Below are 23,874 nucleotides of genomic sequence, written 5' to 3' on the forward strand. Positions count from 1 at the left end.
TGCAAATGGTTGGGCAGGGAGCCTGGAAGAGTGAAGAAGAGAGAATCGGGTGTAGACGCGGGGTCAGGAACCCGCTTGAGTACCCACTGCACGCATTCATGCCAGCGCCGCGGAGCTCAAGGTGTGCGGGTCCCCGTGGAGCACCCCCCGCATCTTCTCTTTCAAGAGAAATAGGAGGTGTGCAGACAGGCAGGAGAGGGATTTCGGAGCCCTGGCAGCCGGATCCGTCCCAGACGGTCCACCTGGGAACCGCTCACTCAGAGAATGCGGCCTAAGACCAATGCCAACTCCGGGGGCAATTCTCCGAGTTCACATCATGCCGGAGGTTGGCGCCACGGTAGCGTGGATGGCAGTTTCGAGATCCCTAAGTGGCTACGTGTAGTGTTTTCCATAAAGATCTACTGTTTGTTTCAGCTGCTTACAGAAGAGAGACGTACACATTCCTTTTGTCATGAATGATCTAGAATGCGGCGTGTCTGCCCCTTGGGGTAGAGAGGTACACGCCGAGGGAGAAGCTATTGTTTCTCAGACATATGAGTATTTCTCCTCAATCCAGGAAATTCATACGCACCTACTACGTACCCTAAACCGTGTCAGGTGCTGCCAGGACACAAATAAGAAGAGGATTTAGTCGTTGTCTCAGAGGAGTTTTCAGTGTAGCGAGGGCCTATGCATCCCCTGCTGCTACAGTCACGCTGTTAACAAACCGCCCCAGGCTCGGCGGGCCTGGGCATCGGGGGACCCCACCGTTGGTTGGCCTGAGCTCTAAGCCGCAGGTGTCAGCCGGCTCTGCATTCCCCGTGGGCGCCTCAGCACCCTAAGGTCAGCGAACTAGCCGGGCATGTGCTTCGCCTTGGGCACGTCACATGTCCTAGGCAGGTCACTGGCCAGAGCAAGCCACGAGGCCAAGCCCATCATCGCTGCACGGAGCAAACCTGCCGTCCCTGCCAGGAAGCCCAGAGTCACGTGACAAAGGTGTGGATATTGGGAAAAATAATACAGTCAAGCACGTTAGGGAAAGATAAATTCACAACAATTACAGAGGGTGGGGATTTCAGGAGGGGAGGGATTAGCTCTCTCTCAAAGACATTAAGAAAATATTCTTAGAGGAGGTGGCGTTTGCACTTAGGGCTTCTATTTCAACAGGCAGACAAGACTGGGCGGCGGGGGGTGCTGCGTGGGGTGCGGCAGGGAAACAGTAATTCAGAGATGATCCCGGCCAAAGTCATGGACACTGTAGGACGTTTTCAGCGTTAGGTTATAAAGAAGCAAACTGCAAGAAAACATTGTAACAACAGAACAAGTATTCCAGTAAGAAAACTACAAATAGACACTCGGCGGGGACCCCAGGGTCAGGATTGTGGTGTTGTATGTTATTACTGGAAGCCCTGTGGGAATAAAAAACGAGTGTTGGAGAATTCCCCAAGTATGACATGTGGAAAAGCACACGAGGATAGAATTTTTGTTTAAGTCTTTAGAGCTGTAATTAGAGCTAGAAATGACTTAGAAATCATCTAACCCAGATCACTTATTTCTTATTACACAGATTAAGAAACTTGTGTTTTGGAGATAAGTTTTGCCTGTGGGTGTGTGTGTGTGTGAGAAAGAGAGAGAGAGAGAGAGAGAGAGAGAGAGAGAGAGAAATGTAAACATAGAGTGAGAGAATAAATGTCATCTTAAAGAAATCTATCCATCTATATACATAAAGTATATGATAAATATATTTATATAGAAAATACATTATTTCAGATAGATACAGATATCAAGGTGGGGGCATGAAATGAGCACACTTTTTTTAAAAGATTTTATTTATTTATTTATTTATTTATTTATGTATTTATTTATTTATTTATTTATTCATGAGATGCAGAGAGAGAGAGAGGCAGAGACACAGGCAGAGGGAGAAGCAGGCTCCATGCAGGGAGCCCGACGTGGGACTCAATCCCGGGACCCCGGGGTCACGCCCTGGGCCGAAGGCAGACGCCCCACCGCTGAGCCCCCGGGTGCCCCTGAGCACACTTCCCGGAGTGGCACTCTAAAGACTACCTGTATCCCCACTACCTGGTCTTTCTTATTTCAAAGAATAGAATGTGAATCATGTCACTCACGTGTGAGGGAGAGGGGGATCCCCGGGTGGCTCAGCGGCTTAGCACCTGCCTTTGGCCCAGGGCGCGATCCTGGAGACCTGGGATCGAGTCCCGCATCGGGCTCCGGCATGGAACCTGCTTCTCCCTCCTCCTGTGTCTCTGCCTCTCTCTCTCTCTCTCTCTCTCTCTCTGTCTATCATGAATAAATAAATAAAATCTTAAAAAAAAATGTGAGGGAGAGAGAACGTTGTGAGGAGGGAGAACACACACGCCGCATATTGAAGGCCTGGAAATACCAGCCCAAGTGCCTGCTCTCGAGGTGGAAGCGGGGTGGCTCCGAGGGCAGAGGCCGGGGTGCAGTGATCAAAAGATGAGAGGCTGGACGGGAGGGGCGGCGGCCCAAGGACGCAGAGGCTCCCCAGAGCCAGGCCGGGCCTCTCCCCTGGACTCACTCCTTCATTGGTAAATGCGACATGATTACCTGCCTCCCCAAAATGTAATAAGGAAAGGAAGAGAGTTCATGTTCATCATATGGGAGGTTTCCTCCCGGAATAGCGCTCCTGAAACTGGGCCTCGCCCCTCTAGTAACCGGCACCAGGACAGGTCAGAGGTCACCGCTGTGGCCCTGGGACCCTGCAGCTGGCCTGGGTTCCTGAACCGGGTCTTAGGCCCTGGGTTCCAGCTGCAGCACAGGGCACGGTTCCTTTTTGGCACAGGACACAGCTGTGGCTCCCGGTGCCGCGACGGCCGGTAGCAGGGTGACCTGTCCGCGGGGTGGGTGGGCCGAGCTCTCTGGTCGGTGGGCCAGGTGGGTGGGCCAAGCACCCGGGGCCACCTAACTGCAAGGCAGGTGAGTGGGCTGAGTTCCTGGCCCCTCCGCGGGCAGGTGTGTGGGCCGAGCTCCGAGGTCTGCGAGCAGGTGGGTGGGCTGAGCTTCTGGGCCAGTCTCTGGGCAGGTGCATGAGTTGAGCTCCCAGGTCTGCGAGCAGGTGGGTGGGCCAAGCTGCTGGGCCCATGCGCAGGCAGGTTCATGGGCTGAGCTCCTGGGCAGGTTGTGGGGCAGGGGTGTGGGCTGAGTTCCCAGGTCTGTGGGCAGGTGCATATGGGCTGAGCTCCTGGGTCTGCAGGCAGGTGCATGGCCAAGCTCCTGGGCCCCTCTGTGGACAGGTGCATGAGCCTAGCTCCTGGGCAGGTCGTGGGCAGGTGCATGGCCCGAGCTCCCGGGTCTGCGGGCAGGTGCATATGGGCCGAGCTCCCGTCCCCATGGGCAGGTGTGTGGCCTGAGCTCTGGGGTCCATGGGCAGGTGCATGGGCTGAGCTCCCGGGTCTGCAGGCAGGTGTGTGGCCCGAGCTCCTGGGTCTGCGGGCAGGTGCGTGGGCCAGGCTCCCCTTCCCACGGGCAGGTGTGTGGCTCAAGCTACTGGGTCTGCAGGCAGCTGTGTGGCCCGAGCTCCTGGGTCTGCAGGCAGGTGCATGGGCCAAGCTCCCGGGTCTGCGGGCAGGTGCATGGGCCAAGCTCCCATCCAGTCTGCGGGCAGGTGCGTGGCCCGAGCTCCCGGGTCTGCAGGCAGGTGCGTGGGCCAGGCTCCCCTCCCCACGGGCAGGTGCATGGCCCGAGCTCCGGGGTCCCCGTGCAGGTGCATGGGCCAGGCTCCCCTCCCCGCGGGCAGGTGTGTGGCTCGAGCTACCAGGTCTGCAGGCAGGTGTGTGGCCCGAGCTCCTGGGTCTGCAGGCAGGTGTGTGGCCTGAGCTCCGGGGTCTGCAGGCAGGTGCGTGGGCCAGGCTCCCCTCCCCATGGGCAGGTGTGTGACCCGAGCTCCTGGGTCTGCAGGCAGGTGTATGGGCCGAGCTCCCGGGTCTGCAGGCAGGTGCATGGGCTGAGCTCCCGGGTCTGCGGGCAGGTGCGTGGCCCGAGCTCCCGGGTCTGTGGGCAGGTGTGTGGCTCGAGCTACTGGGTCTGCAGGCAGGTAGGTGTGTGGCCCGAGCTCCGGGGTCTGCAGGCAGGTGCGTGGGCCAGGCTCCCCTCCCCACGGGCAGGTGTGTGGCCTGAGCTCCCGGGTCTGCAGGCAGGTGCATGGGCCGAGCTCCGGGGTCCCCGGGCAGGTGCATGGGCCAGGCTCCCCTCCCCATGGGCAGGTGCGTGGCCCGAGCTCCTGGATCTGCAGGCAGGTGTGTGGCTTGAGCTACCAGGTCTGCAGGCAGGTGTGTGGCCCGAGCTCCTGGGTCTGCAGGCAGGTGCATGGGCCGAGCTCCCGGGTCTGCAGGCAGGTGCATGGGCCGAGCTCCTGGGTCTGCAGGCAGGTGCATGGCCCGAGCTCCCGGGTCTGCAGGCAGGTGTGTGGCCCGAGCTCCCGGGTCTGCAGGCAGGTGCATGGCCCGAGCTCCCGGGTCTGCAGGCAGGTGCATGGCCCGAGCTCCCGGGTCTGCAGGCAGGTGCATGGGCCGAGCTCCCGGGTCTGTGGGCAGGTGTGTGGCTCGAGCTCCCGGGTCTGCAGGCAGGTGCGTGACCTGAGCTCCTGGGTCTGCAGGCAGGTGCATGGGCCGAGCTCCTGGGTCTGCAGGCAGGTGCATGGCCCGAGCTCCCGGGTCTGCAGGCAGGTGCATGGCCCGAGCTCCGCGGTCCCCGGGCAGGTGCATGGGCCAGGCTCCCCTCCCCACGGGCAGGTGCGAGGCCCGAGCTCCCGGGTCTGCGGGCAGGTGGGTGGCCCGAGCTCCTGGGTCTGCAGGCAGGTGTGTGGCCCGAGCTCCCGGGTCTGCAGGCAGGTGCATGGCCCGAGCTCCCGGGTCTGCAGGCAGGTGCATGGCCCGAGCTCCCGGGTCTGCAGGCAGGTGCATGGCCCGAGCTCCTGGAGACGGTGGCGGTGCGCGGCTGCCGGCGGCTCTCGGACCGCGGGCTCTACACGCTGGCGCAGTGCTGCCCCGAGCTGCGGCGCCTGGAGGTCGCGGGCTGCCCCGGCATCTCCAACGAGGCCGTCTTCCACGTGGTGTCCCTGTGCCCCAACCTGGAGCACCTGGACGTGTCGGGTAAGTGGCGGACCCGGACCCAGGGGCCGGGGCCTGGGTCGGAGGGGGGAGAGGGGGGAGATGGACCCAGGACCCAGGACCCAGGACCCAGGACCCGGACCCAGGGCCCACTGCACCCCCGCCCTGCTGGCCGGGGCCTGGGTCGGAGGGGGGAGACGGGGGGAGATGGACCCAGGACCCAGGACCCGCTGCACCCCCGCCCTGCTGGCCAGGGCCTGGGTCGGAGGGGGGAGGGGGAGATGGACCCAGGACCCAAGACCCGGACCCAGGGCCCACTGCACCCCCGCCCTGCTGGCCGGGGCCTGGGTCGGAGGGGGGAGAGGGGAGATGGACCCAGGACCCAGGACCCGGACCCAGGGCCCACTGCACCCCCGCCCTGCTGGCCGGGGCCTGGGTCGGAGGGGGGAGAGGGGGGGAGATGGACCCAGGACCCAGGACCCAGGACTCAGGACCTACTGCCCCCCGCCCTGCTGGCCCAGCCCACGGGAATGGGGGGGTGGAGGGGGGCGTGGTACAGGAGAAGGGAAGGGTTGGGGGGGCGCTCCGGAGAGGCAGCCCCAGGCCCCGCGGAGCCCTCGCCCCATGAAGCCATCGTCCGCAGAGTACCGAGGGCACCTGCTTGTGGCCCAGCACAGCCACACAGGTCCCCGGCCTCCTGGGCCCCACGCCCCCTGTGTGCACCAGCAGCTGTGCCCGGGCAAAGGCTGCGTCTGACTCCTGCGCCCCGTGCTCGCCAACACCGGGCACACCCCTCGCAGCCCACTTCAACGTATGTCCACCTTGGGTCGAGTTGGGATCTTTCTTTTTTTTAGATCTACTTATTTATTCATGAGTGACGCAGAGCAAGAGAGAGGCAGAGACCCAGGCAGAGGGAGAAGCAGGCTCCAGGCAGGGAGCCCGACGGGGGACTCGATCCTGGGAACCCGGGGTCACGTCCTGGGCCCAAAGCGGCGCTAAACCCCAGGCGCCCTTGGGACCTTTTTTGAAGCAGCATTCTCAGTTACCTGGTGCAAGGACAAGGCCCATCACGGGAGCCCTTGGATGTTTGTAAACCTGCCTCGGGCAGGAAGGACTAAACCCCAGACTCACACTTGGGTGCCAGACGCGGGTCCAGCGGCCTAGCAGCCTGCCTGTACCTCTCCCGCTGCCCCGTCAAGGACCAGCACATCCGAGAGGCCGACACGTGTGAGATGCTCCGGGAGTTATTCAAGAGCCCACAGCGTGAGCCGCAACCTCGGGGACGGCCGGGAGGGGTCAAGAAGTACAAACCACCACCACGACAGGCAACTAAACAGAATCTGGGATTGACAAGCAGCGGCGGGAACCGATCGCCCCAACCAACCCCGAAGGCAGAGTCCGCTCTCCCAGCTTGCTCTCTCTCTTTCGAAAGCCGACGTCCGAAAATATTTCCGATGACGGTCAGTTATTTATTGCAAAGCAACTAGTTCCTCCCCGCCTTCAGCTGGCTTCGGGACAGAACCCTAGTGACCGGCCGTTCCGTTAGTCCGGGGCCACCGCTGGCATAGAGAGGCAGGAAACAAAGAGGTTTTCTTTTGTTTTTTCCCTGAGGAGTTCTGGAAACAAAGCATTGTGATGTGGCCTGAGACTAGTTTCAAGACTTTGTGATTTGGGACAGTTCACAGCTTTCTCTGGATGTGCTTCCTCTTTAGTTTAAAAACAAAAAAAAAAAAACAAAAACAAAAAACAAAAGGCAAGGAATTGGATTCTTAAACATTCCAAGATTCTGAGCGCTGTGGGCCTATTCTTCAGACACCTCATTTCCTTGTCTTTTCGAAAATCAGATTAGAAAATGACTTGTGCTTGCAATCTCCGTCCTTGTTAAGGGAGCTCCCTGAGCACGGCAGGTACTGGCTTCAAGTACCGCGTCCTGTTCTCCTGGAGCCCTTTGGAAATTCAGAAATGTAGAAAGCACGTTGGGAATGGAAATTCCTGGGCTTCCAGCCCCAGGGAGGGGATGGAGCTAAGCCTAGTGTCCTTCCTCTGCATCCCCCTAATCTGCAGGGCCTGATCTATTTGATTTTTGCTCACAGGCTCTCGGTGACCTGCTGTGACCTGTACGCAAGGAAATCTCTGACTCACCGAGCTAAGAGCACAGGATTCCAGAGATGGGGGGAGAAGGGGCAGGATTTTCCAAATGGTGCCCTCCAGTTCTGAGAGAATCTGGAGGAGTAAGCTGGTCCTGGGAGAAGCCAGAGGGCTGCCAGAGGTGATTTCACCTAGGCCTTACCCCCCTTGGTGTCCAAGCTGGCAGGAAACTTGACTTTGGATGATTCGTGGCTGATCAGGAGCTTAATTCCCCCAGAGGATGTGAGACTGCCTCCCTTGTGCCCGCGGTGCTCACCTTGAAAGCTGTCTTTTCGAGTCACTGAAACACTATAACTAGCTGTAGGGTTTTGTCATCACATAGTATCTCTTCTTGATATTTAGCTCAGTTTCTTCCAAGAAGCAGAACCGTGTGTGTCTCTGTGCATGTGCACGCCCGTGTGTGTAAAGAGATTTATCTGCCATCTGCAAGCTGGAAACTCTGGGAAGCTGGCAGTGCAGTTCGGTCCAAGTCTCAAGGCCTGAGGACCAGGGCTGCTGATGGTATAAGTCTCAGTTCGAAGGCAGGAGAAGACGAATGCATCAGCTCGAGCAGCCAAGCAGAGAAAGAATTCTCCATTCCTCCACCTTTCGGTCTAGTCAGGCCCTCACTGGATTGGAGGATGCCCATCCACATTGAGGAAGGCGTCTGCTTGACGGAGTCCACTGATTCAAATGTTAATCTTACCCAGAAACAGGCTCACAGGTACCCCCAGAAATGTTTAGCCAATGTCTTAGCGCATCATCATCTACTCAAGTTGACACATAAAATCAAAATATATCACAAGTAACAATATCTCTAAACATCAACGAAACATGGCAAAGCCAACTAATTTTCAAAGTATAAAATGGTGTAATTATCACAAATGAAATTGCTTCAAAGGCTGGACATGGGGCAGCCCAGGTGGCTCAGCGGTTTAGCGCCGCCTGCAGCCCAGGGCGTGATCCTAGAGACCCGGGATCGAGTCCCGCGTCGGGCTCCCCGCATGGAGCCTGCTTCTCCCTCTGCCTGGGTCTCTGCCTCTCTCTCTCTCTGTGTATGTGTGTCTCATGAATAAATAAATAAAATCTTTAAAGAAATTATTGATGTAAAATAATATGAACATATCCATATAGTGTCTTTACCAAAACTGACCTTAATCAGTGTTTCCTTAAAATAGGGGCTCAGTTTCAAAAACAAGGCATCTGTTTCCCCAAACCAAACATAATGTCCTTACTGGAGTGCATCAGATTTTACTAGATATTTTTAAAGAGAGAGAGAGAAAGAGAAAAACCAGAACCAAGAGTTTAGGAACAAAGGTTGTCCTAGGATCTTGAGAAACAAAGTGCCTTCCCAGTGCCCATCGCAAGTGGGCAACCGTGACCGTGAACACACAAATTCAGCATAAGCAGGATTACAGTCGCTCCAAGAAAAGAAATTCAAAACGAAGGAAGATTTCAGAGTTGAAGTTGCGGGGTGCCGTCCGACTTCTGCAAAACCACAGAGGCTACTGGACGGAGCAGAGGGCCGGCTCCGGCTCTGACGAGCCCCGTCTTCGTTCTCCAGCACGGGATTGTACGCTTTACTCTTTCCTGAAATTCTTTGACTTGGTAGCACTTGGCTCTTGAACCTCATTATTCCCAGGACCTGAAGTTTATAAGAGTTTCCTGGGCAGGCTGCCAGGAGGTGGGCGGAAAGTCCCCATTAGCACTATGAGGTCGCCACTCGGGAGCCCTGGATGTTGCCCGAGCAGCCGGGGCACGGAGGTGCCTGAGGTGAAGCACCTGGCTTTGGAGCTGCCACAAGGATTCCGGAAGAGCCCGGAGAAAAGGAAAACGATACACACGGTTTATGTAGTGGGATGAAAGGGACGTGCCTATATATTTATTTATATTATACATCGACATCCTATTATTTCAGTTTATACAACTAAGAATCGACGGCGCCTGTGTTCCGTGGTGATACACAGTGAACGGAAATACACATCGGAACGCACGTTTCCTGTGTGATTGTGTAACGTACAGTGTGTCATTTGCACACACATTCGTAGGGGGAGAGTGGCTAGAAATGGTGCTTAGAGAGACGGCTAACGAGATCCTCCAATCATCTGAAAAAGGACGGAGTATTAATTAAACGGGTTCTAGATCTCAACGACCACAAAAATCTTCCTAACCGTGAATTTCCTTATCGGTAAAATGGATTAAAAATCAGGTAAGAAATTATTTATGAAAAAAAAAAAGAAATTGTTTATGAAACCATTCTGTAAACTTCATGATTCAACGCAAATAAAAGACATTGTAATTAAGTATAAAACACACTGTTTCATAGTCTAAATATGCATCAGCCATGGTCAAAGTCCTGAGGACATTTAAATGTTGGAATTTAAATTATCCTGAGTGGGGCAAAACTAGCCCTGGATGAAGGTCTACAGGTATTCCCTAGAGGCTTATATAGGCTTGATGGGCCAGGAGGTGAAATCATCTGTATTTTGCAGGTACTTACGTAATGAGAGAAACCGCCCCCCCTCCTGGCCCCCCCCACATTTGCCTGCCAGGGGTGAGGTTGGGGTGGGTGCCCCGTGTGCCGGGCACGCTTCCTGCCTAATTGGCATCTGCCGAAGACATCTGTGGTACAAAAGCACGGCCTGAGGGGAAGGGGAGGGCAGTGTCACCCGCTGAAGGCCTGTGTGTCCCCGAGGTCCCTACGCTGGAGCCCTAGCCGTCCATGTGATGATGTCAGGACGAGGGACCCCGGGAGTACTTAGGGTCAGGTGATGGGATGAGTGCCTGTGCAAGAGCCGCCAGCTCGCCCTCCGCCCACGTGTGAGCGGGTCCCACGCCTTCCTGCACGGAGCAGACACCCGGCGAGCAGCGGCGAGCCCGGGGAGGGATGCGGCAGGGGGCAGCCCAGTCCCCCCGCCCCAGGGTGAGCACCGCAAATCCCTGAGCGGACAGACAACAGAGTGAGGAAGGGCGCTGAACGGAAGTAGGAGTTCATGCAGGGCCCTTGGGAAGAAGTGTCCGGGGAAGTGACACACGCTGGGACCCGAGGAAGCGGGGCTGGCCCACGGGGCTACCTGAGGAAGTGTCCAGGCCACTGGCACTGGGGCACAGGGGCAGCTGCGGGGTCTGGGCGCCAGCAGGGAGGCCAGCGTGGTCTGCCGGGGCGGGGTAGTGGGTGTTGAGAGGTGGGGTCCTTGGAGGACCCCCGGGCGGTGGGGGTGGCAAGGTCGGAGGTCTGTCCTCCAGAGTCCCCAAGCAGCTGAGCACAGCTGGTGGGAGCGCGGCCAGAGAGGCCGGTTGGGGTAATGATTAGGTGTCTTCCCGCTGGGGTCCCCCCAGTACCTCTGTCGCCGCCACTTTGCGTGCCCCAGCGCTGTCTCTAAGGTGCGGGTGCCCCAGCTCCTCACGCCCACTGCATAGACGGGAGCCCCCGCCCGAGGCCATAAGGAGGACACCTGGACCGGGGGTGACTGCCGCGTGCCCTCTGTGCCAAGCAGAATCACAGCCAAGCCTTGGGCAGCGTTTTGGCCACGGAGCCACCAGGCCATTGCAGGGGGACGGCCGGGCCTTACTGAGCCTTACTGAGCTTCCAGAGCTTCGCGGCCCAGGGCGACACGCTCAGGAGCATGGGTCCACTTACCCTTCACAGCGGCTTTGTAGGGACCTCAGGTCCCTGTGTTAGGACCAACGAGGGGCTCGGGAGCACGAGCAGCCCAGGGCCAGGCAGCCAGTGGTGGACGAGGACTGGAGCCGCGGCCTTTTGATCCTAAAGCCAGGGATGCGTCTTGAGCCCGGATGACCGAGTAGCCCCGTGGTCAGAGGAGTGCGGAGGCCCGGCTGTTGCTGTCGCTGTCCGCGGGGTCAGGCAGGGCAGGCAGGGGCCGTGCCGGGGCCGCGCTGGGCGGGTCGGCCTGGTGCTCCAGGGGTCTCTGAGCCTGTGCTCCGTCTCTCCGCGCAGGGTGCTCCAAGGTGACCTGCATCAGCTTGACCCGGGAGGCCTCCATCCAGCTGTCGCCCTTGCACGGCAAGCAGATTTCCATCCGCTACCTGGACATGACGGACTGCTTCGCGCTGGAGGACGAGGGCCTGCACACCATCGCGGCGCACTGCACGCGGCTGACCCACCTGTACCTGCGCCGCTGTGCGCGCCTCACCGACGAGGGCCTGCGCTACCTGGTGATCTACTGCAGCTCCCTCCGCGAGCTGAGCGTCAGCGACTGCCGCTGCATCAGCGACTTCGGCCTGCGGGAGATCGCCAAGCTGGAGGCGCGCCTGCGGTACCTGAGCATCGCGCACTGTGGCCGGGTCACTGACGTGGGCATCCGCTACGTGGCCAGGTACTGCGGCAAGCTGCGCTACCTCAACGCGCGGGGCTGCGAGGGCATCACGGACCACGGCGTGGAGTACCTGGCCAAGCACTGCGCCAGGCTCAAGTCCCTGGACATCGGCAAGTGCCCGCTGGTGTCCGACTCGGGCCTCGAGTGCCTGGCCCTGAACTGCTTCAACCTCAAGCGGCTCAGCCTCAAGTCGTGCGAGAGCATCACGGGCCGGGGCCTGCAGATCGTGGCGGCCAACTGCTTCGACCTGCAGATGCTCAACGTGCAGGACTGCGACGTGTCCGTGGAGGCGCTGCGCTTCGTGAAGCGCCACTGCAGGCGCTGTGTCATCGAGCACAGCAACCCCGCCTTCTGCTGAAGGCCCGGCGAGGACAGGGGCCGCGGGGGCCCCGAGGCCTTTCCTCCTCCCAAGGGGCGCCTGGGGCCTCCTGTCTCAGGAGCCCCCGGGGGCGCCCCCTCCCCGGGCCGCCCGGCCAACAGCCGCAGCCACACACCCTCCGCAGATGCTCCCCTGACCCCCCACCCCCCGCCCCTCGGCCCCGGGTTGGCCTAAGCCCCACGCACCAGTCCCCGGCCCGGGCAGATTCTCGGTGAATAAATGTAGACAGAGCGCCTCCAGCCCTCTTCTAAAGAATCGCTAGTGGCAGGGCCGCCATGCAGGAGGAGGCCCCGCCACCACCGGCCGGTGACCTGGGGCACAGGCCTGCCCTCGCTGGGCCGCGGCCTCGGGCGCTGAGTCAGAGGCCATCCAGCTCCAGGATCCGCGTCGTACCTGGTTCAGAAAGGACACATGGGGCGCAGGTAAGCAGACGCGCCCCGGCACACGGCATATGAGGCATCTACCTCGTCCACGAATACTGGTTCTGCGGGTGCTCCGGGGCACTCACGCGCGCCAGCCTGAGGGTCCTCTGCGCCCTCCGCTCCCACCGGAATGTCACTCTAAGCCCGTTTATTTTGGTGGGTGAGTCTCCCGGGCCCCTCCTCCTGCCCTGCTGGCTGGATGGCTCCTGTGACAAGTGCTGCCCGCGTCACCCCCGCCCTCTCCTCACACACACGCACACACACACGCACACATGCCACCTTATGGAAGAAAAGGATTTCCTGCTCACAGCACAGCCCACGTCCCCAGTCAGGCTGATGTTGCTGAATGTTCTCAGATAGGAAGCAAGACCCTCATGATTCCTAATTGACGAGTGAGGCCCGAGAGGACACGTCTTCGGAGGTTTTCCCGGTCCCTTCTAGTGTTCACGTGGCATGCGTCAGGCACACGTGCCCTGCAGCTGGCAGGAACAGCCATGTCGGCTCTTTGTCATGCAGCTCACACTTCCACTTTGCTCATCTATTTATTTCTCTGTGCATCCAGACTTCATCACGTGAAGCCCGTGGGCCTAAGCCCTGAGCGTTCAGCTGCGCGGTTGCCGCCTTCGCCGGCGCCTGTCCGCGTGTTCTCTAAGGAAGCACAGCGGACTTGCAGCCCTTTAAGTACTGTTCACTCAAAAATGTCAGGCGAACGGAAGAAGGAGCACATTGGTGACACTTGGGCGCTGGTGCACTAGCCAGGCCCTTGGAATAGAACGTTAAAATCCGTTGCCAAGCACACACCCTAAATGGCCCTATTTGGATGGAAAGCCATTTGCTGGCCTCATTCGCATGAAGTCAGGATGCCAGAGGAAAGCCCACTGCTCATTTTCATGACAGTGCAGTTGCCTTATGTTAGTAAACCCAGGACTGTTCCCACATGTTCTCTAGCCACACCTCTCCCTCATCCCTGCTGTTCCGTCACCCGCTTCTCTCTCAAAGGGTCCACCCTCCAAACCCAGAACCTCCGCATCTCCAAGCTAAGTATGTGGAGTTCGTTTCAGATCAAGCTCACACACAGCTCGACAACTGCACTCCCACTGTAGGCTCCCTGCGGTTTTTTTTTTTTTTTTTCTTTTTTTGTCTTATGTCGGGAAGGAGGAGATAGAGTGAGGTAGCATCTGCCCGGGTTTCCTCCACGTGTCATGTGACGTTCGGCCTCCTCTCCAGTCAACATCGTCAGCAACTTAGTGTGCAATCAAGACCCTGTGCCACGGGGGCTGGGGGTGAATTGCTTGGCTGGGAAGAGCGTCTAGGGATAGTCACAGGGTTTAGAGCCATGAAGGAGGTTGAATGTAGCATCCCCATCTCTGTGACTTGTCACCCGGTCTGACGTTTTAGGATTTTATGAGTCGCAAGGATTGTCCCTAGCCCAGGCACTGGGGTCTTCCAAGTGGCATATGCTAATGCTCCCAGAATGAGGAGAGAGATCCAAAATAGCGCCCTGAACCAGAGAACGGGGTGTCCCACCGTCTCCCGACCACATCACCCAACCGGCCTTCCAAACATGAGACAAAGCTGACTCTCGCACTCACTGCCCAGCACATGCTGCCCCTCCCAGTCTCTCCCTTCCCCCAGTCTTCTTTTCATCCACTCTGCCCCCACTTGGGATATGAATCTATGGCAGAAGTCACTGGGGAAGCAGCTCAGCAGATTTTTAGAGACCAAGAAAAAGGCCTCACTAGGAAATCTATCTGTTTTAAAACATTGCTTCCTTCCTGCCTCTGCGAAATTGAATGCTCATTGTTTTTTTTTTTTTATTTCTAATGTTCAATCACTGCGTGCTGTATGACTCTAGAAAGCCTTAATTTACTACCACCAAGAAATAAAGCAATATGTTGGTAATCGGGTTAAGTCTCATTTAATACCCTGGCTGGAAGAGCACGGTGTTCAGATGGGGACACTCAAGGGCGAGCCAGAAACGTATCTTCTGCTGAAATAGAGAGCAAGTCGGGCCCGTGCGTCTCTTGTCCCTTTAAAGTTGCAGCCACGATTTTGTCGTTTCCCTGGGCTCGGTGATTTGGGCTGAAAAGTAAAAGGTGAGTGAAAAATCGTTAGCTTCACAGTTCAGCTCAGGTCTTCGATTCCTTAGCCCAAACTCTTGGAGCCACACGTATTTTGGAATTCATAATTTTTTATATTTTAGGAAGTTAGCTGTGGTGTATTTCGTAATACCCCGGCAGAGTCTAGGACAGCCCCTTAGTCACACACGTTAGATTTCTGCAGGAATCGCTAGGGATAGCCATACTATGTAAGATTATTGCAGACTATATATAGCCCTGCACCCATTCAGATTTTGTCACCCAGTTAATTTGTGCCAAACATAATGAAAAAAGGCTTCTATTTCTTCAGAGCTCTCCAGATTTCAGAATTATGAGTAAGTAACCGTGGACCTGAAAGTGCTTCCCCTGGCACTGGTACAGACATCGGAGTAATCGTCAAAATCGTGCCATTGGTTGTTATACATTTTTTAAAAGGTCTTAGAGCATTAAAACCTAGAGGGACAACACGGCAACTTGATCTAAAAGGAAAAATTATCATTCAGTTGGAAAGAAAGAAATGCCAAAGTTCTACTCACCCCAGGCCTTAGATCTGAGAAATCAATATGGCAGAAAGCGAGTACTGATGGGTGCGTGGCACGCTCCAGCTGTAGCAAGTAAGAGGTTTTAAGAGATCTTGATTTTAAATGTATTTGCCCTCAACCTTCTTCACATCCTACGTCAGCCGCTTAATGACCGTCGCATTAGCCAACAGGGCAGTGAGCGGCCTGGGAACACTAAGTTGAGGTAGCGCCATGCAGTTCTTGCCGGGATCCCAGGAGAAGCTGGCAGCAAGTAAAATGCATTTATCTTGGACTTCTTAAATCGACATTTGTTCAGAATTAGAAAAAGTCGTCAAGAAATCTGATACCCAAGACCATGCAACATGAACCCAAACAGATTGGGCCCTTTTAAGAGGAAAAGTAATACTAGAAAAATTGCTTCCCGCTTCTCCGTGTTCACAAAGAAGCCACCCAAAGTCGTGCATTTGTTCAATAGCCGGCAATCGCGATTAGCTAAGAGAGACGTTAATTGGAAGAAATGCTGACTCGACAGTCGGGGAGGAAGAGCCCGTAGTTAGAGACTTGGTAAAGCCTGCGGTGAAAACGTTCGCACAGACAACTGTGAGACGAAGCTGGTTTTGACTCTTGCGTGCTGTTGGTCAAATGGTTTCTTCTTGGTCCATTCAGCAGCCCCATCCTTACTGTGGCAGGAAGGGGAGGTGCAGCGGGGAGGGACGCGCCTGCCATCATCTGCAGTGGAGGCTGATGCCGTCGTTGAGGCTCCCCAAACACAGTTCCAGGTGCCCAGAGGGCAACTCGGGCAGTTTCATGAAGATGACCCCCAGGTGGGCAGAGCTGTTCACCTGGGGGAAGCAGTACACTCTCCTGGACACTCGGGACACCCCATCCAGGCATGTACTTAGGATGTGACTATTCCATCTTTTTTCTCTGAGTGCACCATTATCTCCTAAAGCCACAGATCCATTGTGTAGAGCCTTTTCCCCCCCTCCAAGCCACCTGGCATCTGCTAAAACCACGCAGGATGAAAGAACATCTCCATTTGGAAGCTGGAGGCGGCTCAACCGCTGCCTGTCACCACCCTGTGGCATCTCCTGCAGAGCTACCTGGATCGCAACAAGGATGTTGGCCTCGAGCACTACCCAGGAAGGCTCAATAAGCTCTAAACTGTTGCTCAGATGTTCGCTACCAGCATCACCAGAAACCAGAATGGCCTTGAAGATCATTAAAAAAAAAAAAAAAAACCTCTTGGCCTAAATATTTCCAAATCTAGTCGTTGCTATACTGCAGAATGTTTCTCTTTCCATCACTGAGCTACTGAATTTTACCCTGATGAGATCAGTATGTCTGAACTCTCTCCCGGCCCATGATGACCAACATATGACGGAGACTGGAAATTGAAGTCATTCTTCATGAACAAAGGATGCCCAGGGAACGCCAGTCATTTTCTTCCGAAGGAGCAACTCTCAACCCCTTTCACAAAGATTTATTGAGCAGTTACGGTGATCGCTTCCGGGGGGAAAAGAGAGACTATCCTTAGCCTAAGTGGCATGTCAGGTCAAATACCTGTAATATAGAATGAGTTCTAGAATGGGGAGAGGAGTTTAAAAAGCAGAGGCAACACCCTCTCACTCATTCATCCGACAAACACTCACTAAGGATCCAACATGTGCCAGACACTGTGGCGGCTCCGAGTCTTTCCCCGATGGAGTTTGCCCAGGAGGTCATTTTCATCACCATATGGAAAGAGGAATGAAATTTAGGGGCTCCGGCCAGAGGGCGAGACCCTTGAGCTGGATTTTATGACTCAGACAAGGGGCCATCAGAGGCCACGGTGCCCTTGAACGTCCCTACGGGGAGCCCTCTCGGGGAGGCAGCATCGATGAGGCTCATAGAAGTCGTTGCCCTTTGCCGTCGGTTAACGGCATCAGACGCCAACTACACGGACTACGGGCCAACTCCGGCGTTGCCTTGGGGTCCGCGTCCTCGGAAAGAGCAAGCTCTGCTCTGCTGTCGTCCCGCAGACCGAGTCCTGTGCGCAGATACACACCTCCACGCGCACACGTACAATACCACATAAAGAGTGGGGGTTTTCTGTGAAGGCCACACTGAACCGTAATTTCTTGGACAAACCCTGAGGAAGCCCAAAGCAGCTTGACCGTCCTCCCGAACAGCAGGCGCGGTAACAGGTCAAGGTCGGCCACAGGCCTGTTTCTGCAGGATCCAGCCCCGCGGGAGGATCGACGCGCCCCCCACCCCCGGGCTGCTAGGACGCTTGGGCCCGCACCGCTGTCTTGGGAACTGCTGTTACCTGTTCATTGGCGGGGGGGGGGTGGTCAGAATAGTCGAGGTTTCCCAATTTTTTTTTAAAGATTTTATTTATTTATTCGTGAGAGACGCGGGGGGAGGGTGTACAGAGACACAGGCAGAGGGAGACGCAGGCTCCATGCGGGGAGCCCGATGTGGGACTCGATCCCAGGACTCCAGGATCGCGCCCTGGGCCAAAGGCAGGTGCCAAACCGCTGCGCCACCCAGGGAGCCCGAGGTTTCCCAATTTATGCTGCCCCTCCGCTGCACACCAGCCTGGGCCGGTAATGTCAAAAACGCGGGAAGGCCCAAGGAGGGTTGAAAACGTCGCCGTTAAAAATCGCCAAGAAATGGATTCGATTTGTAAACTCCCTGAGGACGGGTTCTCTGGAACCTCTAATAGCGTCAGGCTTGGGAATGTGAAATTATCTGCCGCAGTAACAAAAGACCGAGTGATGAAAGCCGTCACCTGGGAATGTGAGGGCGGCCGGAAGGCTCCTAATTTCTGTTTTGCTGCCGGGAGAGCAGCCCGCGTGGTGTTCAGAGCCCCGCGGCCTTGCAAAGCCTGCGAAGGCCTCCGAGGCCGCTTCCCGACGGGCATGCAAGGGATCCGGGGGGAGGACCTCCAACTGGAGCCTCGCCAGGCATTGGCGCTTCCTGGTCTCCCATCCTCCTCCACCACCAATGAACACAGACGTTCTCTATAAATAAAAAATTTTTTTAAAGAAATTCCGGGTTTCACATCATGAATGTTTTCTTCATAGGCATTTACACTTAGAATTTAAACAGCCTTATCAAGGCCTTTTTCCTTTCTGAGAAAGTAGATAAAGGGACAAACTGTCACAAGTGATAAATCGGCTTCTTCGTTTTATCTCGAAGCCTTTCCTTTGGAGATGGAGACTGAAGCAGATATAATTGCCCGCATAGACTTGGACACTATCCGTGCTTCCAGGATAACCACACACATGCGTTGGGTTTCAACCGTAGATCTTTTCATTTTGCAATCCCACCTCCAACCCTGGAGAAATGTGGCAAAAGCTGGGTTTTCGTGCTCCCTGGCCGCTTGGTCCAGCCCCTGAAGAGATCATCTTGTCTTAGCAGAAGACCCAGAGACGGAGAATTCATACCATTTCTCCTGTTCTTGTTACAGCCACACAGGCTGATTTATGACGCAGTTGATGTGCAGGAACAGTGTCTACGCCGCCAAGGCTTTCCATGAGCTAGTTGGATGGGAGACTTCGGTTGGCTTTTACATTCATAATTTTAAAATATCCAAAGAATAATGGCCATGGATGCCCGGGAAAGTTGGAGACCAAAAGGCTGCAGATTTAAAGAAAGAGAGAGAGAGAGAGAGAAATAATGAATGACCTCTTGCTCAGTTAATGAAAACCAGAGTCTCCTCCAGATTTGCGAGCTGGCGCTGTTTCCCTGGGACCATCGCCTTGGGGCTCCTGCGTGTAATGTTTCTTTTAAAAATAGTGCACCCAGAAAGCGACGGGACACACAAACCACGGGGGAGCCGCAGCCTCCCCTCCTTTTAGAACGTGCGCTTAACCCCAAATGCGTGTGGCCAGTAGTCCTGAGGGTGATCGGGCCACGTAGGGACCCCCCGGGCTTGCAACCAGGAAAGTCGCATGGGCTTAGGTGCTATTTGGGTTTTTAGCTTCCGTCACACGAGATGCGTTGACCGTGGACCCCGAAGCCTAATTGCGCACAGCCAATAGCTCGCTCTGGCCCCGAGAACTGACCTTTCTTCCCGGGTTTGGGGCGACGCGTAGGACTGTGCCACCAGCTTCACAGCCAGGCTGCTCTCCAGGACTCAGGGGCTCCTGAGATCCGAGACCGCGGGGGGTGCAGGGGTGACAGTCCCCTTTGCTGACACTCGGAAACCTTTGGTAATTCTGAGGGAGATAGCAAAGGCAAAGTTTAAGACTTTATAAAAGTTTACTATCTCTTGACTTCGGGTAGGACAAATTCCAGAGCCGTCCCTCCTTGCCCGCAGCCCTGCCTGGTAAGTCTTCTGTGGCAACTGATGAAACATAAACTGAGGTCTGGGTTCTGTAGGGTTTTGTTTTTGTTTTTGTTTTTGTTTTTTAATCCTGTTTTGGTTTTTTGCCTCGTTGTTGTCGCTGTTGTTTAGTTGCACACACAAGCTGGCTTTGGCTTCTCCTGTGTCGCACACCGTTTTCAGAAGATGCGTCCCTGTGGGGATCTCCGGTGATTGCAGGACCATCTAGGCAGCGCGGCGAGGCTGGATAGCCCAGGGTCCAACAGCTCGTACCGTTGTTGGGACGCAAATGGTAATTTGTCAGGGACACGAGCATTTTTGGAGATGATCCCGGAAAGATGAAGAGCCTGGCTCTGGGGGACGGAAGAGGTTCGCTCCACTCCTGCCAGGTGGATCCTAAACTGCAGCAGGGACTGAATTACCCCATAACCATACACTGTAAGGCTAACAAACCCGGAGGGTTTTCTGGCCCGACCAAAGCTCACGGTCTGCTTGTAGGTGTTCGCTCATCACTCATAGTTGCTTCCTCTTCGGCCTGGATGCTCGCGCTCACGCGGCATTTACAGTGGTAAGTTCTGTCTCTTTCAGAATCCAAGGGACCCCCATGGAAACGATGAGTGACTATCAGCAAGTTTCTGGAAACTGTTACAAAACTAGAGATAAGCCCTGCGACAGACGTGGTTCGATAATTCCAAAAAGCCACTTAGAGAAACGTGCCAAGGTTCTTTGCAACATTTTGTTTCTGGCACAGGAATGAGGGGTGTTCAGGTATTTTGTCTTGTTTTTATTTTTATTTTTTTTTGTCTTTTTTTTGTGTGTGTGTGTGTCTTGTTTTTAATGACCAAGTATATCCTTTCTATATGTCCAGTAAGGGACTAGACATACAAATAGCTGAATTTTTTAAAGATTTTATTTATTTATTTATTTATTTATTTATTTATTTATGTATTTATGTATTTATTTAGAGAGTGGAGAGCAGGGATGGGGAGAGAGATATTCTTGAGTAGACTCCTTGCTAAGCACAGAGTCCCATGGGGGCTCACCCTCATGACCCCAAGATCATGACCTGAGCCGAAACCAAGAGTTGGACTCAACCCACTGAGCCACCCAGGCGCCCCCCAAATGCTGAATTTTCAAAACATCAAGTTTCATTTTACAAGTGTTCCAGCTTTAGGTGAAAGGATTGATTAGAGGTTTCGCATTTCAGTTGGCCTTGTCATGGGGATACCTGCTGGTCCCACCACTTTGTATGACTTAAAAATAAGCCCTTTCCTTTTTTCCTTTGGGTTGCAATCGATGGGAGAGCCATGGATCACATGGTAGAAAGGCTCTGGAATTCATTGATTGTATTCCAAGATCCCATTAGCATATGAATAACTTAAGTCTGCTTCAAGTTAGTGTCAAGCAGCTAACTTGAGTGGGATTTATGCACATCTGAACACCTAATCCTTCAGAAAACTACTTTTAGCCGCCATCCTTCTGACTTAGCAGAATCAGAACAAAGAGGAGAACCACTCGCAGACCATTTCCCCAGCGTTTTTCAGACCTCTCCCCACCACTCCCGTCTGTATTAACAGTTTCCAAATGTCTCTGAGTTTACCTTGGTCCAGCATTTGGGATGTCTCCAAGGGGCTTTCTAAAATAAATTCTTAATGTCTCCATCAGTATTTCTCTTGACAGAGAAGTCTGTGGTAGCAGACCTTCAGTCTAAGAGAAAGCCCCCACCACACACTTTCTGCCGACCCGAAAGTCTAGAGACAACGAAAGAGCAAACAGAAACACTGACCCGCTCGGCCCCGGCACCGTTACCGATGCACAGAGAAAGGATTCCCTTTAACGTTTTATGACACGCTCAGGTCTGACCAAGTTAATTCATTATTAGATTTGGATCGAACGGTCCTGAATTTGCTTCCTGCCTCTGGTGCTGATTTTCTGTTACTGTTTAGAAGAATTACTTAATTTCTGTATTAGAGGCTATGACAACAGCCATGGTTAAGAGGTCAAGCTCTGGGGGCACATCATCATGGTTTATACTTTACACGGTGGGCTGATTTTCCCATAAAATACAGGTAGCTAGATACCTATGCATGTACACGTATGGTATAGATTTGGTCAAGGAGCACCCAGCACTGATGCCATCCTGTAAGAGTTCCTGGTGTTTTTTAAACTCTCATTTGCTTAGTATTTTATTTAGCTTTATGAGACATCTCAGCTTCCAGGCCCAGAACAAAACAGCAATGGAGCCACATCTGTCAAAAATATTGAGGGTTGCATCTGCCCTCCATTTTTATCAAAATCACTCTAAATCTTGCCATTCTGTCCAACTAAGAAGAATAAAAGAATACAGATACTCTGCTGATGCTGGAATGAGGACAAACAAGACGTTTGACTCAGCCAATAAAATTGAAATGCCGTAGGAGAAAGCCAAGGGGATAAATAAGCCATCTGAATTAGGATGCAGACAGGACTCCATGGCCTGATTTCCTTTCTCAGTTCTGGTTACTGAGACTGAACACGAGGGTATTTATTGGTGGCATCCAAAAGGCTCCTCTTTGCCAAACACAATATTTTTTTCCAATGTGGTAGTAGTGAAATGTATCTTCTGCACTGATTTTAAAAATCCCTGGCCAGATTTTTTTTTTTCTGGAAAAATATAGCTGGATGAATACCATTGATAATCAAGAGTAGCCAACATTCTAGGGAAACAATTTCCAAAGAATACAGCTAAATTTTTGTATGTGCTGCCTCTTAGTGTTTTCTTCTGGACAGAGCAGTTAGATCTGATTACGGAAAGACACAGTGAAAGGGCTCAAGATGCAAGAAGTGTAAAGATCTCAAAGAAACACTTGGTGATAAAGGGTTTTTTTTTTTTGTTTTGCTTTGTTTTGGGTTTTTTTGGTGGCACATCTGGGAGTGTGAAGTAATGCACAGGAGAGGGAGGCCATTTGGTACAATTTGTTCATATCAGAGTTTGCAAGGGCTCAGTGGCACCAGGAGGACTAATTTCCAGAGCTGACTTGATCAATTCTTCTCCAAAAGAGTAAAAAGCTACGACCCTTGGGCCCCCTCCATGTCTGGCCTCACAGAAAGACTAGAGTCACAATCGAGAGTCTGTACCTGTGCCCAGTTTCCTGCATGGATGTGGTCCCACCAGACACTGATCCCTCAGGAGCTGGGAAGTTAAAGTGTTCTGAACATTCATCCAGGGAATGTGGACTGATGCTCTTCCATCAATAGCTGTTGGAGACAGCAATCCCAGCGCGGTCGCCAATAAGGTAATCACAAGTCCTGCCCTCAAGACGCCCGCTATCTATTGAAGGAAGACCAAAATGACGTTCTGATTCAAATCAATAAGTATTTCTTGAAGTCCCACGTAGGGATCCTATTGTGTTAGGCACTGGAGATGGACCAGTGAACTGGACAGACAAAAGTCCATGCCCCCATGGAGCTTGGATTCTTAAACCAACAGGACTTTCCACAGTGACAGAGATGTTCTCTATCTCTGCTGTCCATCGGAACAGCCACTAACCACATGTGGCTACTGGGCACTTGAAATGTGCTAGTTGGAATAAAGAACTGATGTTAAATTTTTATTTAATTTTGATTAATTTGCATTTAAATAGTCACATGTGGCTAGCGGCTACCATATTGTACAGAGTAGTTCTAGAGCAGGGCTACCTATTTGAGCCTCCAGGAGTAATGAAATGCCCTGTATCTGTGCTGTCCTGTAGGTAGAGTAGCCACTGGTCACACATGGTTAGTAAGCATCTGAAGTGTAGCTGAATATTAAATTCTATTTCATCAATTTTAGTAAATTTCATTTAGTTTTATTTAATTTTGAACTGGATATTAAATGAATATTTAGATTTTAGATTTTATTTAATCTTAGTAAATTTCAACTTGAAGAAACAGGTGTGGCTAGTGAGTGCTGTGCTGGGCAGTACAGTTCTAGAAACCTGCTTCTCAGTATATGGTTCATGGACCAACAGCATCAGCGACACTTGGGATGTTAAGAATTCAGACTCTGCATGTGAACGGGATCCTCAGATTAAATTCTGAAAAGCACTGTCTAATACAGGCAGACATAATAAAATGAAATAAATGAACTATACGTGTGTATACATACAAATGTGTGCATGTCTGTGTGTGTGTGGTTGAGGATGTGGCCATGGATGAGGATGAGAAGTTCTGTGTTGTACAGAATACAGCAGGGAAGGAGGACAAGGAGTGCAGAATAGAGAGGCTTCCATTTTCAGAAGAATGATCAGAAAAGGTTTCACCGAAGGGGCACCTGGGAGGCTCAGTTGATTAAACATCTGACTCTTGATTTTGGCTCAGGTCTTGATCTCAAGCTTGTGAGATCGAGGCCCGTGTCAGGCTTCGTGGTGGACGTGGAGCCTGCTTAAGATTCTCCGTCTCCGTCTCCCCCTGCTCCTCCCCTCCCCTCTCCTTTCTCTCTCTCTCTCTCTGTCTCCCTCCCTCTAAAAAAAAAAAAAAAAAAGTCTTCTCTGAAAGGTGACTTTGGAGAAAAGACTTGAAGAAGGTTGGGGAACAGGCAGTGGGGGTACCTGCAGGAAGCGTTTCAGGCAGATGGAACAGCAAATGCAA

At 53.7% G+C, this 23,874-nt stretch overlaps 1 protein-coding gene across 1 annotated transcript; it reads left to right on the plus strand.

Annotated features, from left to right (window-relative positions):
• Positions 1-316: 316 nt before the first annotated feature.
• Positions 317-14,234, plus strand: FBXL7 (F-box and leucine rich repeat protein 7). The gene is made up of 3 exons (XM_041747374.1): positions 317-337; positions 4,913-5,111; positions 11,155-14,234. The coding sequence occupies exons 1-3, from the start codon at positions 317-319 to the stop codon at positions 11,889-11,891; spliced, it is 957 nt and encodes a 318-aa protein (XP_041603308.1). The 3' UTR covers positions 11,892-14,234.
• The last annotated feature ends 9,640 nt before the right edge of the window (positions 14,235-23,874 follow it).

The sequence above is a fragment of the Vulpes lagopus genome, chromosome 3, assembly GCF_018345385.1.
Source record: "Vulpes lagopus strain Blue_001 chromosome 3, ASM1834538v1, whole genome shotgun sequence".
Classification (NCBI taxonomy): domain Eukaryota; kingdom Metazoa; phylum Chordata; class Mammalia; order Carnivora; family Canidae; genus Vulpes; species Vulpes lagopus.

Bases quoted from the DNA above. Each gene is read 5' to 3' on its own strand.
- FBXL7 (XM_041747374.1), top strand. From the start codon at position 317: ATGCCGGAGGTTGGCGCCACG. The intron at 338-4,912 runs GTAGCGTGGATG...CCGGGTCTGCAG, and splicing joins TGCCGGAGGTTGGCGCCACG to GCAGGTGCATGGCCCGAGCT. The intron at 5,112-11,154 runs GTAAGTGGCGGA...CTCTCCGCGCAG, and splicing joins GGAGCACCTGGACGTGTCGG to GGTGCTCCAAGGTGACCTGC.